Source organism: Lagopus muta, chromosome 25 (genome assembly GCF_023343835.1).
Source record: "Lagopus muta isolate bLagMut1 chromosome 25, bLagMut1 primary, whole genome shotgun sequence".
NCBI lineage: Eukaryota > Metazoa > Chordata > Aves > Galliformes > Phasianidae > Lagopus > Lagopus muta.
Genome location: NC_064457.1, coordinates 1,277,083 through 1,289,510, shown reverse-complemented (window position 1 = coordinate 1,289,510; position 12,428 = coordinate 1,277,083). Strand labels below are relative to the sequence as shown.

The following is a 12,428-nucleotide window of genomic DNA, read 5'->3' as shown; positions in this document are numbered from 1 at the left end:
TCCCAAGCACAGAGGATGCTCCAAACCCCAAAGTTTCTCACTTGCTTTCTAAAATCCTCTACAGCCTCCCAACCCTGAGCCAACACCGGGCAGATTTGCTTTTCCCAGCTGCTGCCTAAAGGAAAGAAAAGAAGTCTTTAAACCACTGTAATAACGAGGGGAAGATTCCTGGTTAATTACTGAGAGGTAAACGACAAACATCGCTGCAGAGCAGAAGGGGTGGCTGCACACCTTGCACCTCGTGCTCACCCTGCTCAGGTTGCACCAGCACCCAGCATCGCTTCTGCACGGAGAGAGAGAGGAGCAGGGTGCACTTTGCTGCAAGGAAAACTCTCAAAGCAGCCCTCAGCTCCTTGCAACCCCTGCCAACAGCTGGAGGCTGCAACGCACTGCAGGGCTGCTCTGCTCCCCTTTGCATCCAGCCCTGAACCAACGACCTTTTGCACGGAGAGGGGCTGCGTTGTGGGACCCCCCGGTGCTGCCCTGCCAGCCCCACAAAGCCAGGATAGGGGCTGCAGTGTGGGAGCTGCTGCTTTTCCTTATGCAGCTCGATTTCTTTCCCTGTTTCTTTCTGCTGAGACAGTCTGGGAGCTGTTGCCTTCACCCCACGGGGAGGTGTCTAGTTGGAGATGATATAGGATTTCTTCCTGCAGCTGCTCCGTGCTCGCCCTCCCCTGTGCTTTTTTTTTCCATATAAGTGATAGTTTTGGTAGGAATGTGTGGCTGGGGGTCACTCCTCCCCATTGCCACACAGTAGGGGCATGAAATCAGGTGTCTCTTGTGCAAATCCCCCCTGCCTTTGGGCCATGGGGAAGAATGGAGTCCCTGGGAACGCACAGCCAAGGGACATCCCTGCAGGGATGTGGGCACCGAACCTGATAGCACTGAACTGTGGGAGCAACAAACACAGGGAATCCTGAGCTCTGAGAGCACCTGACCCTCGTGCAGCCCCTGCCCTGCACAGCACTGTTCTGTGCACCAGGATGGAGCCTCAGCCCCTCGCTGCCTCACAGCCCTGCCCTTCCCTGCCCTCTCCCAGGCAGAATGGCAGACCCCCGTCCCAGGAGGTGCCCCACATCGCCCTGGCTCTGAGCATCCGCATCCCCTTCAGGTCAGGTCTGCCCGTGGCTGAGCACCAACCTCCCCCATTTGCAACAGGAAGCTGCAGAGAGCAGGATTGGGGTCCCCACTATGTCAGCCCCCCCCTCCTTCACCCGTCTCCAGCAGGGTGAAGCCACACAGCTCATGACTGGCACCCACCGCTCCACCTGCGTGTACAGAGACGCTGCTTTCATCTCAGCCAAGGGAAAAAAATCTACCTGGAGACCCCCAGCCTGTGTGAGAATCACAGAATGGCAAAGGTTGGAAGGGACCTCAAGGATCACGAATCTCCAACCCCCTGCCACACGCAGGGCCACCAACCTCCCCATTTAATTCCAGCCCAGGCTGCCCAGGGCCCCATCCAACCTGGCCTTGAACACCTCCAGGGATGGACGGGGCATCCACAGCCTCTCTGGGCAGCTGTTCCAGCACCTCAATAAAGAACTTCCTCCTGACATCCAACCTCAGTCTCCCCTCCCTCAACTTCAGACCATTTCCCCTCGTCCTGCTGTTACCAACCCTTTCCAAGAGTTGACTCCCCTCCCCTCTGCAGGCTCCCTTTAGATACTGAAACACTGCAATAAGGTCAACGAGAAGGGCTGCTCCCACCCATGCCGTGGCCCCTATGAGCCCCCCCTCCTCTCCAAATGAGGTGGGTCCCATTCCCCCCTTCTCCCCCCTCAATCATTCACCCCTTACCTGATCCCGCATGCGCTCCTGCTGCCCGCGCAGCGCCAGCGCGTGCTGCGGGTATTTATTCTTCAGGTGGTCCATGAAGGCGTCCCGTTTGCGTTCCATCTCCGACTTCTGGAGGCCTGTGAGGGCCTCGAGGCTCTGGGCGGCGATGACGGTGTGCCGGCGCTCTGAGGTGTGCACCAAGCCTACGTTGGAGAAGCGCCGCGTGCCGTTGCCCAAAGTGCGGTACTCCCGCGGGTACTCGGCATCGTCGGCCGAGATCATGTGGGCGCTGGTCCTGTCGGGATCTGCACGGGGAGGGAGAGCAGAACGGGGTGAGGGGGAGCCCCCTGGTGGGTTTGGGGGTGCTGTGGTGTGGGGACGGGGGCGAGGGGTGGTGTTAAATGTGGCTGAGCCCGGCCGGGTGTGGGGTCATCCCTTGGTGGGATGCAAGCGGTGGGGGTGGGAGGGGTGCAGGGTTTCGTCCCACTGTGATGGTGGGGGTGATGAGGGCGGGGGGATCAGGGAGGGCTGGGGGCTACGGGAGGGACAGAGGGGCCGGGTGCTACCAAGACCCCAACATTTGGGCTGAAACATGGAATGAACAGCTCTAGGGTACCAAAACGGCACAGACGAGACACAGGAGCCGGGCACCGCCCTGCGGCACAGACAGACAGAGGGACACAGACACACGGACAGACCAAAAAAGAAAATGAAAGGTGGGCTGGGGAGGCTTGCATCGTCCCATCAGTGCTGCACCGTGCTGCTGCCTGTGGCCGGGGACCCCCCCAGAGCCATTCCAGCCCTCGCAGAGCTCAACAGCGGATGCTGGCAGCGCTCATCCCTTCACCACCACAGCCATTCATCAGCATCACGCCATGACTTTAATCCCCGGGGAAGCCGTGCCGACTGCTCACACACCACGAGTGTAACTCATGCCTGGAAGTCCCTGCGTGCTGCCAAAACCCATCACCAACACAGTGAGTGTGAAGTGCCCAACCCCGTGGCGCTCAGCCCCATCCGTCCCAGTGCTGCTGCTGAGCTCAGGGACCTCGTGCTGCCCAGCCCACGTCACCCCACAACCACCAGCTCCAACTGTTTGGCAACCTGCAGCGCTCCTGCTGCGGGAATTCACCACCGTGAGGCTTTCCTTTCACTCCCGTTTAACCTTGATTCATTATTCATCTCCTTCCTTTTCCCCCTTCCTTCCCGCTAAGCGAATCATAGAGAGCTTTTCCTTTTCCCTTAATTATTTATCAGCCCAACATATCAGCTTTATAACGAGTGATTGTGTTATTAATGTGGGACAGGATTTCTGTCTGCGCTGCCGACGCCACTCGGCTGCTCAAGGTCATACGGAGGGGTTTGCTGTGAGTTGGGTGACTGTGGGAATACAAGAGAAACTGTTCAGAGCAGAAGCTGTGGAGCAAGATAAACGGCAGGTGATGACATCAGTGCAGCCCCCAGCAAAAGCTCTGGGGACATCAAAGCCTTGGGGACATCAAAGCCCTGGGACTCCAAAGCCCTGGGACACCAAAGCCCTGGGACACCAAAGCCCTGGGACACCCTTCCTTGCATTGACAGCAGAATCTGAGCAAGCACTGCAACTCCTGCTCCATCCCAGCTCAGCCCAGTCCCCGTGTCACCCCTGCACCATGCTGGTGTGCAAAGAGCGCATGTATGGATGGATGATGTCACCATGGAGGTGACAGCTGGGTATGGCGCTACCTGTGTGCATCTCTCCCTTTGTGTGACAGCCCCCAAACCACGCTGCTCGCTGTGGGGCTGCTATGGGGCTGCAAGGCCCTCCTGCCCTCAGCTGGTCACAGAGTGCTTGTCTGGAGGGCAGAGCAGTGGAGATGCGCAGGGGCTGCGCCCAGAACCCAGTGCTCAGAACTCAGCACCCAGAATCCAGAACCCAGCACCCAGCACTCAGCTTCCAGAACTCAGAACCCAACAGTCAGAACCCAGCATCCAGAACTCAACACCCAGCATCCAGAACCCAGAACCCCATATCCAGAACCCAACACCCAGAACCCCATATCCAGAACCCAGAATCCTGTATCCAGAACCGAGCACCCAGAATCGAGCATCCAGAACAGCACCCAGCATCCAGAACCCAGAACCCCGTATCTAGAACCCAGTACCCAGAATCAAGCATCCAGAACCCAGCATCCAAAACCCAGAACCCAGAACCCAACAGCCAGAATCCAGCAGCCAGAACCCAGAACTCAGCACCCAGAATCCGGAACCCAACAGTCAGAACCCAGCATCCAAAACTCAGCACCCAGCATCCAGAACCCAGAACCCCGTATCTAGAACCCAGCACCCACAATCAAGCATCCAGAACCCAACACCCAGAACCCAGCATCCAAAACCCAGCACTCAGAGCCCTGCATCCAGAACCCAACAGCCAGAACCGAGCACCCAGAATCGAGCATCCAGAAGCAGCACCCAGAACTCAGCTTCCAGAACAGCACCCAGCATCCAGAACCCAGAACCCCATATCCAGAACCCAACACCCAGAGCTCAGCACCCAAAACTCAGCTTCCAGAACAGCACCCACCATCACAGAACCCAGAGCCCAGCACCCATCCCAGCCACCCTCCTGACTCTTTCCCACCCCCCTCCCGGTGCTGAGCCTCACATCAGCATGCAGCTCCCTGCTCCTTGATTACACGCTCCGGGAGCGGAACGCGGCAGCTCGCTGTCTCTCTGCGACTGCTAAAGAGGATGATTTGAAAAGCCCTGCACAAAATCAGTCAGAGCAGAGCTGGGAACCAACGGGGGCTCTTCCACCTCTGAGCATCCGCTCCTGAACTCCTCTCTGGGCTCCAGCAAGAACACGAGCAGGCATCCCGAAAGAGGAGATGCAGACCCCCGCTTCGCCCCTCTGATTCCATCAGTGGGATGGGATGAGCATCCTCCAGATGTGCTCCCACAACAGCCAGAATCCAATGGGAAATCCTGGTAATCTCCCTGCGGGCAGCAAGGATCGTCCATCCATCCTCCTTACCGGGTGCTGTGGGTGGGAGAGGAGCCCCAAATCCTGCCCTGCGCCCCGTGAGAGTCACACCGGGGTGGGCATCCAGCAGGGTGGTCCGCCTCGATCCCCCCCCCCCCCCCCCCCTGCCAGCAGCGTGGCGGGGGTTTATCAGAAAAAGGATCTTTCAAACACAGTTTATTACTGCAGTTTCATAAATCTTCATGAAGCAGCCGAGCTCACGCGGGCCGTGAAAGCCGTGACAGTTAGCAGAGCATGAAAAATAGTCCGAGAAAGCAATTGTACCAAACGGGGAGAGGGGAGGGGAAGGAGAGATTACGTTTGGGGAGAAAGGGAGGCGGAAGAATAGAAGCCCTTGGAGCTACGCAGCTCCACACAGCCGGCCATTAGGGGAGATGCGCTCGCCTTCCCCGAAACGCCGCAGCCGCTGAGCTGCAAAGTGCTGCTGTGTGCAGCACGTGAGGACACGGCCTGGAGAGCCCCGTGCTGCAGTAACCCCTTCTCTGCCACGCTGCTGCAAGGCACTGGGATGCAGCCATAGGGGAAGGGCAACGGGAGGCGATGCTCGCGGGGATGTGCTCAGGTTGATTGGAGCCAGGACCTATTGGAGGGGGGGGGGAGGGAGGGAATGAAGGGCTGTGCTGTGCTCAGCCAAGCAGCTGCGTTAGGATGGGGCTGTGGGGTAAGGTGAGCTGTGCTATGGGACCTGGTGAACACAGCCAAGGTGTGATGCTGGGTGCTGGTGTCCCATGGAGCACGAAGCTCAGGGCACAGCTCTGTCCAGGATGCACTCTGGCTTCTCTCCAGCAGTCATTTCTTGCCTGCATTTTGCTGTCAGAAGGGACACCCCCCCACAGCAACCCTTGGTCCCACTTTGGCACCCACTGAGCCTCAGCCCCAAGCTGTGCCTGGTGGGAACTCCTCTGAATGGCTGGGGGCTGCAGGGAGGGGGCTTGGCAGCAGCTCACCCAGTGCCAAAGTGTGAGACGAGGGTTCTCTATGGCCATGTGGCACCGCTCGGTGGGGCTGTCCCAGCACATGAACATCACAGCAGGAGCACTGCATGCCCTCCCCCTGCCTCCCAGCAGCTTCGTGCAGAGCAATACGAGGAGCAAAAGCTCACAGACGGCTGTGCTGAAAGCTTCCGTGTGATCTGCTCACTCCTGGGTTGATGGAGACCCAGTGTGGGGCAGAGAGTGCCCACCCCAATACAACCCCTGCCCGTGGCACAGCAGTGCTAATGCCACCCCCATCCCCCATCCCCAGGGGTCTCCCCCACAATATGGAGCCTTTCTCTCTCCATTAAAGAGGATCCAAGGGAGACAAAACACACCAACCACTGGTCATTTCATCAGGAAGTTCCCAGCCCCACTCCACTGGGACCATGCCAGGATGCCAGGACACCCCACAGGCTGGCAGCGCTCGGTGCCCCCAGTGCCGGATGTGTCCCTGCAGACCCAGCCCTGCCTGTCCCCAGCCATGATGTGCCCTGGCCACCGCAGCTGCCAAGAAGGCAGGAAGCAGCACAGGATCCATCCGGGCACATAGGGGTACATTGGTGGCAGCCGTGCCCCATCTCAGGCTGGCACCCAGCCCTGGGCTTTGCTCTGAAAGCGGGGACACGAGCGGCTCAATTCCCATGTCTCAAATCACGTCTCAACCCAGAGAGCCCATCTGGCCCGGCCCCATGAAAAGCAGCAGCTCCTTCCCACCCCGCTGAATGTCATCACACCCACACACACACAGAAAGGGAAGCGAGGGCACCCCGCTCCCCCAGCCATGAGCTCCGTGCCGGGTACCAGCAGCACCGACCGACGCATCCATCATCAGGGCCGTGAGATGGGCTATGGGCACACAGCCCCCTGCAGCCCCCAGCCCTTTCCACAGCCACCCTCCCAGCCCTCCTCTTTCCTGCGCTGTCTCGTTGGCTCAGCATCTCCCCTCGAGCTGCTCCCATCCTCGTCCCAGAGCTCCTCACGGAGCTGCCTTTGCTTTGGTGGAGGGGGAAAATGAGCACGGAGGGTGAGCTCACAGAGGATGCGCGATGCACGAGGATGAGTCACGGCCAGCAGAGCTGGGCAAAGCTTCCTTCTGCTGCCAGCTTCCTCCCTGACCCCTGGCAGCGGGCCGGAGCTGGCGGCATCCCTTGAGCAGCGCTGCCTGGGGAAGTGGGGAGGGGCTGGGGGAGATGCCAGCAGTTCAGGAACTGGATTAAAATACAGCAGGGGTGGCACGGCACAAACACACAGTGTGTGGTGGCCTCCTCTCTCACCCACGTGGCAGCAGATCCAGGCAGTGCAGCGAGGATGGGATGAGCCCATGTGGCTGCAGCCAGATCGCAGCCTGGGGGGATGCCCTCAGATCTGAGGGGGAAACTGAGGCATAGGACTGAAGAGGGAATGGCCCAATCCAGAGGGGGCAAACACAGGGCACGGCTGCCAGTAGGGATAATGGAGATGTGGAGGGGTCAAACCCCAGGTGGGAAGAAGTGGAAAGCACAGGCAGAGGCACTTGGTTTGGATGTACATCTCCTGAAAGGACCCTGAGCTTCCCAGCAGCCGGCAGCTCTGTCTCACTCCCACCGCTATGCTGAGCCAGGCGTGGGGCAGTGACTCACTGCGTCGTGCAGCAAAGCGCTGCCAAACCCCTTCTCCACACAGAGATCCCATGTGCAGCCTGGGGAGAGGCAGCACGGGGATGAACCTGAGGTTGGGAAGGACCTGAGCTCGCAAAACCCTGCAGAGCTGCTGTCTCCATCACCCTTTTGCATCTGTACCACTGCAGGAGTGCTGCAGCGTGGGTCCCACCGCTCTGACTTCAGCTGCTCAGGCAAATTGCTCTGGAAATCAATTCCAATCTATCAGGCATCAGGAAAGCGATAAACTGCCCCTCAAGACACCAAATCGATGCTTCCTCTTAGGCCAGAGCAGAGCAGGGGGTGGGGAGCGGGGGGCTGGGGTCCTGCTGCAATAGGACAGAAGGAAACAGCCCACCTGGTTGGAGGGAAATGGCCCCAAAATGAGGGCAGGGGTAAGGCAGGCAGCTCCCACCCCATCTGTGCCCCACCTGGCACCAGCACATCCCTGCCCTCCTGCCCAGCACCCCCCTTTCCCAGCAGTTAATTGGCTTTTAGGTACAGAAGGAGAAAGGGAAAAGGAGGAAGGAGGGAATCCCAAACGGCATGGGCTGCTCGGAGCAGACCTGCAGAGAAGCAGTGCTCCCCATAAGGAATCAGTGGGAGATGCGAGACCTCATCTGAGCCCCATGGTCAGGGCTTGGGGTGGTGCCTTGCTGGCTTTGGAGGCAGGCAGGGGCACGAGCCAGGGGGGAGAAGGGGCTGGAGGGAAACAGGATGAGATCAAAAATCAATTCCCACTCCTTCCTCTAATGAGACACCGAGCGAAATCGCTGAGCAGAGCAAGGCCACCTTGATTGCTTCGGTGAGAGCAGAAATGAGGATCAGCAGCACACGGGTAGCAGAGAGGTGGCAGCTCCAGGACATGGCAGTGCCTGGTGTCACCCATCCCAGTGCAGCAGGATGGCTGCAGGACCCCCCTGTGCTGGGTGACAGCCAAGAGCAGGGTGCTGTGCTGCATGGGGATGCACCTTTGTCCCGCAGATGGGAAGGGCAGCATTGTCATTCCAGCTTGGAAATAGAGGGGCAGGATTTGACCGGAGAGCTTGCAGCCAAAGGTGGAAAAGAAATGCGACAGGTTGCTGTAGAAGGAAGCAAAATGATGGGACAAAAGCCCCTGTGAAGGGGAGCGTGGGCTGTGCACTGCACCAGCCCTGGGGTTGTGCAGAATGCACTCAGTGCAGTTTTTCAGGCAAGTTAATCACTTCCTCTAATCTGCTGCCATTAGTGCAGTCATGCTAACTGCTCGCCTCGCTGATGGGAGGCCGGAGCTGCCTGACAGGAGCTTCGATGGCACGCTACACCTCATCAAAAGCAAATCCATCTGGAAGAGCACAGCGGGATCAAGGTGGGGGGAGGTTTGGGGGGGGGGGGGGGGGGGGCTGCCCCTCCTGCTCTCCTGCAGGGAAGCAGAGCTCTGGATGGTGCCACAAAGGGGAAAAACTCAAATCAAACCCAAAGCTCCCCCAGTCCTTGCCTGAGAGGCTGGAGCAGAGCCTTGGGGCAGAGCTCTGAGCTCTTGGGGGGGTTAAGGGGGGGACAAGAGCCTGGCACAGCTCCTGCGCTGGCATGAGAGCATGCAGCTCCTTCGAGGAGTTGGCTCCTTCTGTGATCAGTGCTGGCAGCAATGCAGCCCAAAGCCCAGCCGTGCCCAGAGCACCACGTGGGAAATGGGCATTTGGGGATCCTGTGCTGCTTTGCACAGAGCTGGGGCGGTGCTGCACGGGGGGGGAGGATGCTGGGGAAGCTATTTCTGTGTTATGGAGGGGCTTGAGAGCAATGCTCCAGACGGGGAGGGGAGGACAGCCCCTATTTATAAGCATGCAGGTAGCACGTAGGTGGTTGGTCACAGCCTGCTCTGCCAGCCCGGTTAGTCACAGCGAGCTACAAGTCAAAAAGGCTGGGAAAAACACACAGATCTACGCCTAAAGCCTTGGAGGTGCCAGAAAGCGAGCCCATCATCTGAATAACCGGGGCAGCCGTGCTGGAACAGAGCCCTGGGCACACGGAGGGACACAGCCGGGCCACGTCCTGCTGCCAGAGCTCCCCACGGGGCTCCCCAGATCCACCACCAACCCCCAGCACACCACGTTCAGCCACGGGACGAAAGCATTGCAGCGTCCCTCCAGGAACATCCTCACATCCCGCAGCAGATGCCACCCATCCCTCCTCCATCCCCAACCCGGAGCAGAGCCGCGTCTCTCCGAGCCCTTTCCACCAGCGCCCGCCCGCGGCTGCCCAAACATCGCGGTGTAGTCAAGCAAAAGGAGGGCACAGCAGCTGCCTGCAGCACCCAGCATCCCGCCCGGCCCATCCCAGCATCGCCTCCGGGCACACATCACCCCCCATTCCCCCTCCACGTCCCCAATCCGTACCCACGAGCAGCGATGGCAGCCTGCGGTCCCCGGGCTCCGAGGCTCGGTCCTGCTCCCGCAGCCGAGGGGAAGCGCCCGAGGGAAGCTTCGCCCAGCGAGGAAGCATGGTGACACCCGGGCAGGGAGGAACCGGGAGACGGCTCCAAAATCTGTGCGACAAACACATGCATCGTACGGCATATGTTGAAAGCGAATCAAAACCCGCTTTTACTAATCGCTCGGCATTTCAAGCAACACGTCGTCTCTGTCAGGTTAAATCTAGGGAGGCTCGCGTTAGCTGCTCGCGTTAATTAAATACAGGAGCGGCTCATTACGAAACGCGCACGCAGAGAAGGAGAGCAGCGGGTTGCGCCGTCACCAAACCCCGTTCACGGCACTGACCTCGAGGAGCAGCGCGCAGCCACCGCTCGGCACCGCCGCGTCACATCGGCGCGATGGAGAGGAGCGGCCGCGGTGTCACCGATCCCGCACAGCGCTCAGCTGCCACCACGCCGCCGTCCCCGCCGCTCCCCGCTGCTGTCCCCGCTCCATTTCGGTGGCTAAAAATCGCTGCTCCGCTTTCGGTGCCAGCGGCCATCGCATCCTCCCCGGCTCCGTGCCAGCGCTGCGCTCACATCCTCTCTCCCGGCCCGGGAATTTGCGCCCCTGCCCGGCTCGGTTCCTCTTCTCTCTCTGTCTCTCTTGCTCTCTTTTCTGGCTCTTCAAAGCTCCCCGTGGGTCTCTGGGTATTATTATTTTTTATTATTTTTTTTTTCCTCTCGAAATGTCAGCGTGCCCCCTCAGATGCATCACATGGGCTGCAGCCAGCAGCCACTGCACATCCGTGCACAGCGCCGACGCCGTCAGCCCATGGGACGCCCCTCCCTGCTCGCAGGGTCCGCACGGGGGGGACGCCAGCAGAGCCCCCAGCAGCTGAACACTGATTACCGGTGATTAAAGGCAGAGCCCTGCAGCCCCCAGGCAGCTCCAGCACCAGCCGTTCCCCAAAGCCGCCTTCGCCACCTGCCAGAGCGCGAAGCATCCAGCAGCAAACGCTTTGCCCCCAGCGCTGCTGCCAGCAGCCCTCCCGGCGCGGATCTGACACCCACCCGTGGGCACCGTGAGGATCAGCCCTTGGAAACCAACCCCGAGCTGCTGCCCTCTGCCACACAGCTGTGTTCTGCACAGCCCCCGGGCAGCCATGATACGTGGCATTGCTCCCGACCTCCACAGCGGGGACATGGGGGGGATGTGGCAGCCAGCAGCACGTGCACACGGGACCAGAGCTGGGCAGCATCCCCCCCAGCTGCTCCCTGCTTTCCTCCCATCTCATGGCTTTTCCAGGGCACAGCAGCTGCTTTCCAAACTCACCCTTTTTCCTCCTTTCCCCCCCTTCCCGGTGTTTCTCCCCATCGCTCCTGGTGCATTTCAGCATCCTGAAGGCTCTCATGAACTTCTAATTGCTCACGCCTTCAAAATTCGTCCCACACAACCCGAGAGGTAAAACCAGCTGCTGGGGGCTACAGCACCCAGGAAACCCTTCACCAAAGACACAAAGTGGGGTTTTATCCCATTTTGGAGATGGGGAAACTGAGGTGTGAACGGAGGGTGCAGCACTGTGCAGAGCCTTGGCAGAACCAGGTGTGAGAATCCCAGGCTCTGGGATGAGAAACCCCCCACTGCCTCCATCCCAGAGGGTCCTGCTGCCCCCTTCCTATGGGGAAATGTCCTGGACACGGTGCAGAGACACAAAGCTGAAGGTGTGGGGGCACCAGGAGGGTGCAGAGATGGGAGGATGCTGTGCTGGAAAGGCAAACATGGTCAGTGCTTGCAGCAAGGATTAATTGTCCTTCCCACTGATCCCTGAATCCTGGCTTGCACCCACAGCCGTGCTGCAGGGAGGGCCAGAGGAAGGGGTGACCTTTGAATTCTGATTGCTCTGCTAATGAGAAGCAAACAAGCATTAGTGCAGCTGGAGAGCTGCTCGGAAAGGGCTGCCTGCAGAGAGGGTGGGCACCCGATCTGAAACCCAAAGTTCCCCACTTGAGGACTTCCCAAAGCCACGATTTCTCTCCAACTCAACCCTGAACTGGCAGTGTGGTGGCACATGAGCTGTTGTGTGCACAGAGAGCCTATGGCTGCGTGACACCTCAGCCTCAGTGGGGCTGGGAGCAGCTGCATGCAGCGAGGCAGCTCCCAGGGGGAGGCTGGTAAAAGCAGCTCACACCTCGAGGCGAGGTGCCTGCATTTGCACATGCGATGCCAGACACAGATTTGCAATCAGAGGCTCTCCTGGGAGCTGCCACCAGCACCTGGATGGGGACAGGGGACGGATGTGAGCACTGCAGCAGCCACTGGGGTTGGGAGGAGTCGGGGCCGGGAGCAATGGGGTCTGAATACAGTGGGGTCTGTGTGCAATGGGGTCTGGGAGCAGTGGGGTCTGATCATAACAGGGTCTGAGTGGAGAAGGGTCAGGGTGCAGTGGGGACCAGGGGCAGTGGGGTCTGGGTGCAAAGGGGTCTGGGTGCAACGGGGTCTGGTGCAAAGGGGTCTGGGTGCAATGGGGTCTGGTGCAAAGGGGTCTGGTGCAAAGGGGTCTGGTGCAATGGGGTCTGGTGCAATGGGGTCTGGGTGCAATGGGGTCTGGGTGCAAAGGGGT

The 12,428-nt window shown here is 59.6% G+C and overlaps 1 protein-coding gene across 5 annotated transcripts in view; it reads right to left on the bottom strand.

Moving 5' to 3' along the window:
- The window catches only part of SRCIN1 (SRC kinase signaling inhibitor 1), a 38,804-nt gene extending 28,131 nt beyond the window's left edge, over window positions 1-10,673 (bottom strand). For 2 of the 5 annotated variants that reach the window (XM_048926681.1, XM_048926682.1), the window contains exons 1-3: window positions 10,172-10,654; window positions 9,791-9,939; window positions 1,801-2,084 (exon numbers count right to left, since the gene is read on the bottom strand). In XM_048926681.1, coding sequence (XP_048782638.1) covers window positions 1,801-2,084; window positions 9,791-9,896 — 390 coding nt within the window. In that variant the 5' untranslated portion in view covers window positions 9,897-9,939; window positions 10,172-10,654. Of the gene's footprint in view, window positions 1-1,800; window positions 2,085-9,790; window positions 9,940-10,171 lie in introns of all 5 variants that reach the window. The other 3 variants (XM_048926677.1, XM_048926679.1, XM_048926680.1) reach the window with 3 other exon arrangements.
- Between the last annotated feature and the right edge of the window lie 1,755 nt (window positions 10,674-12,428).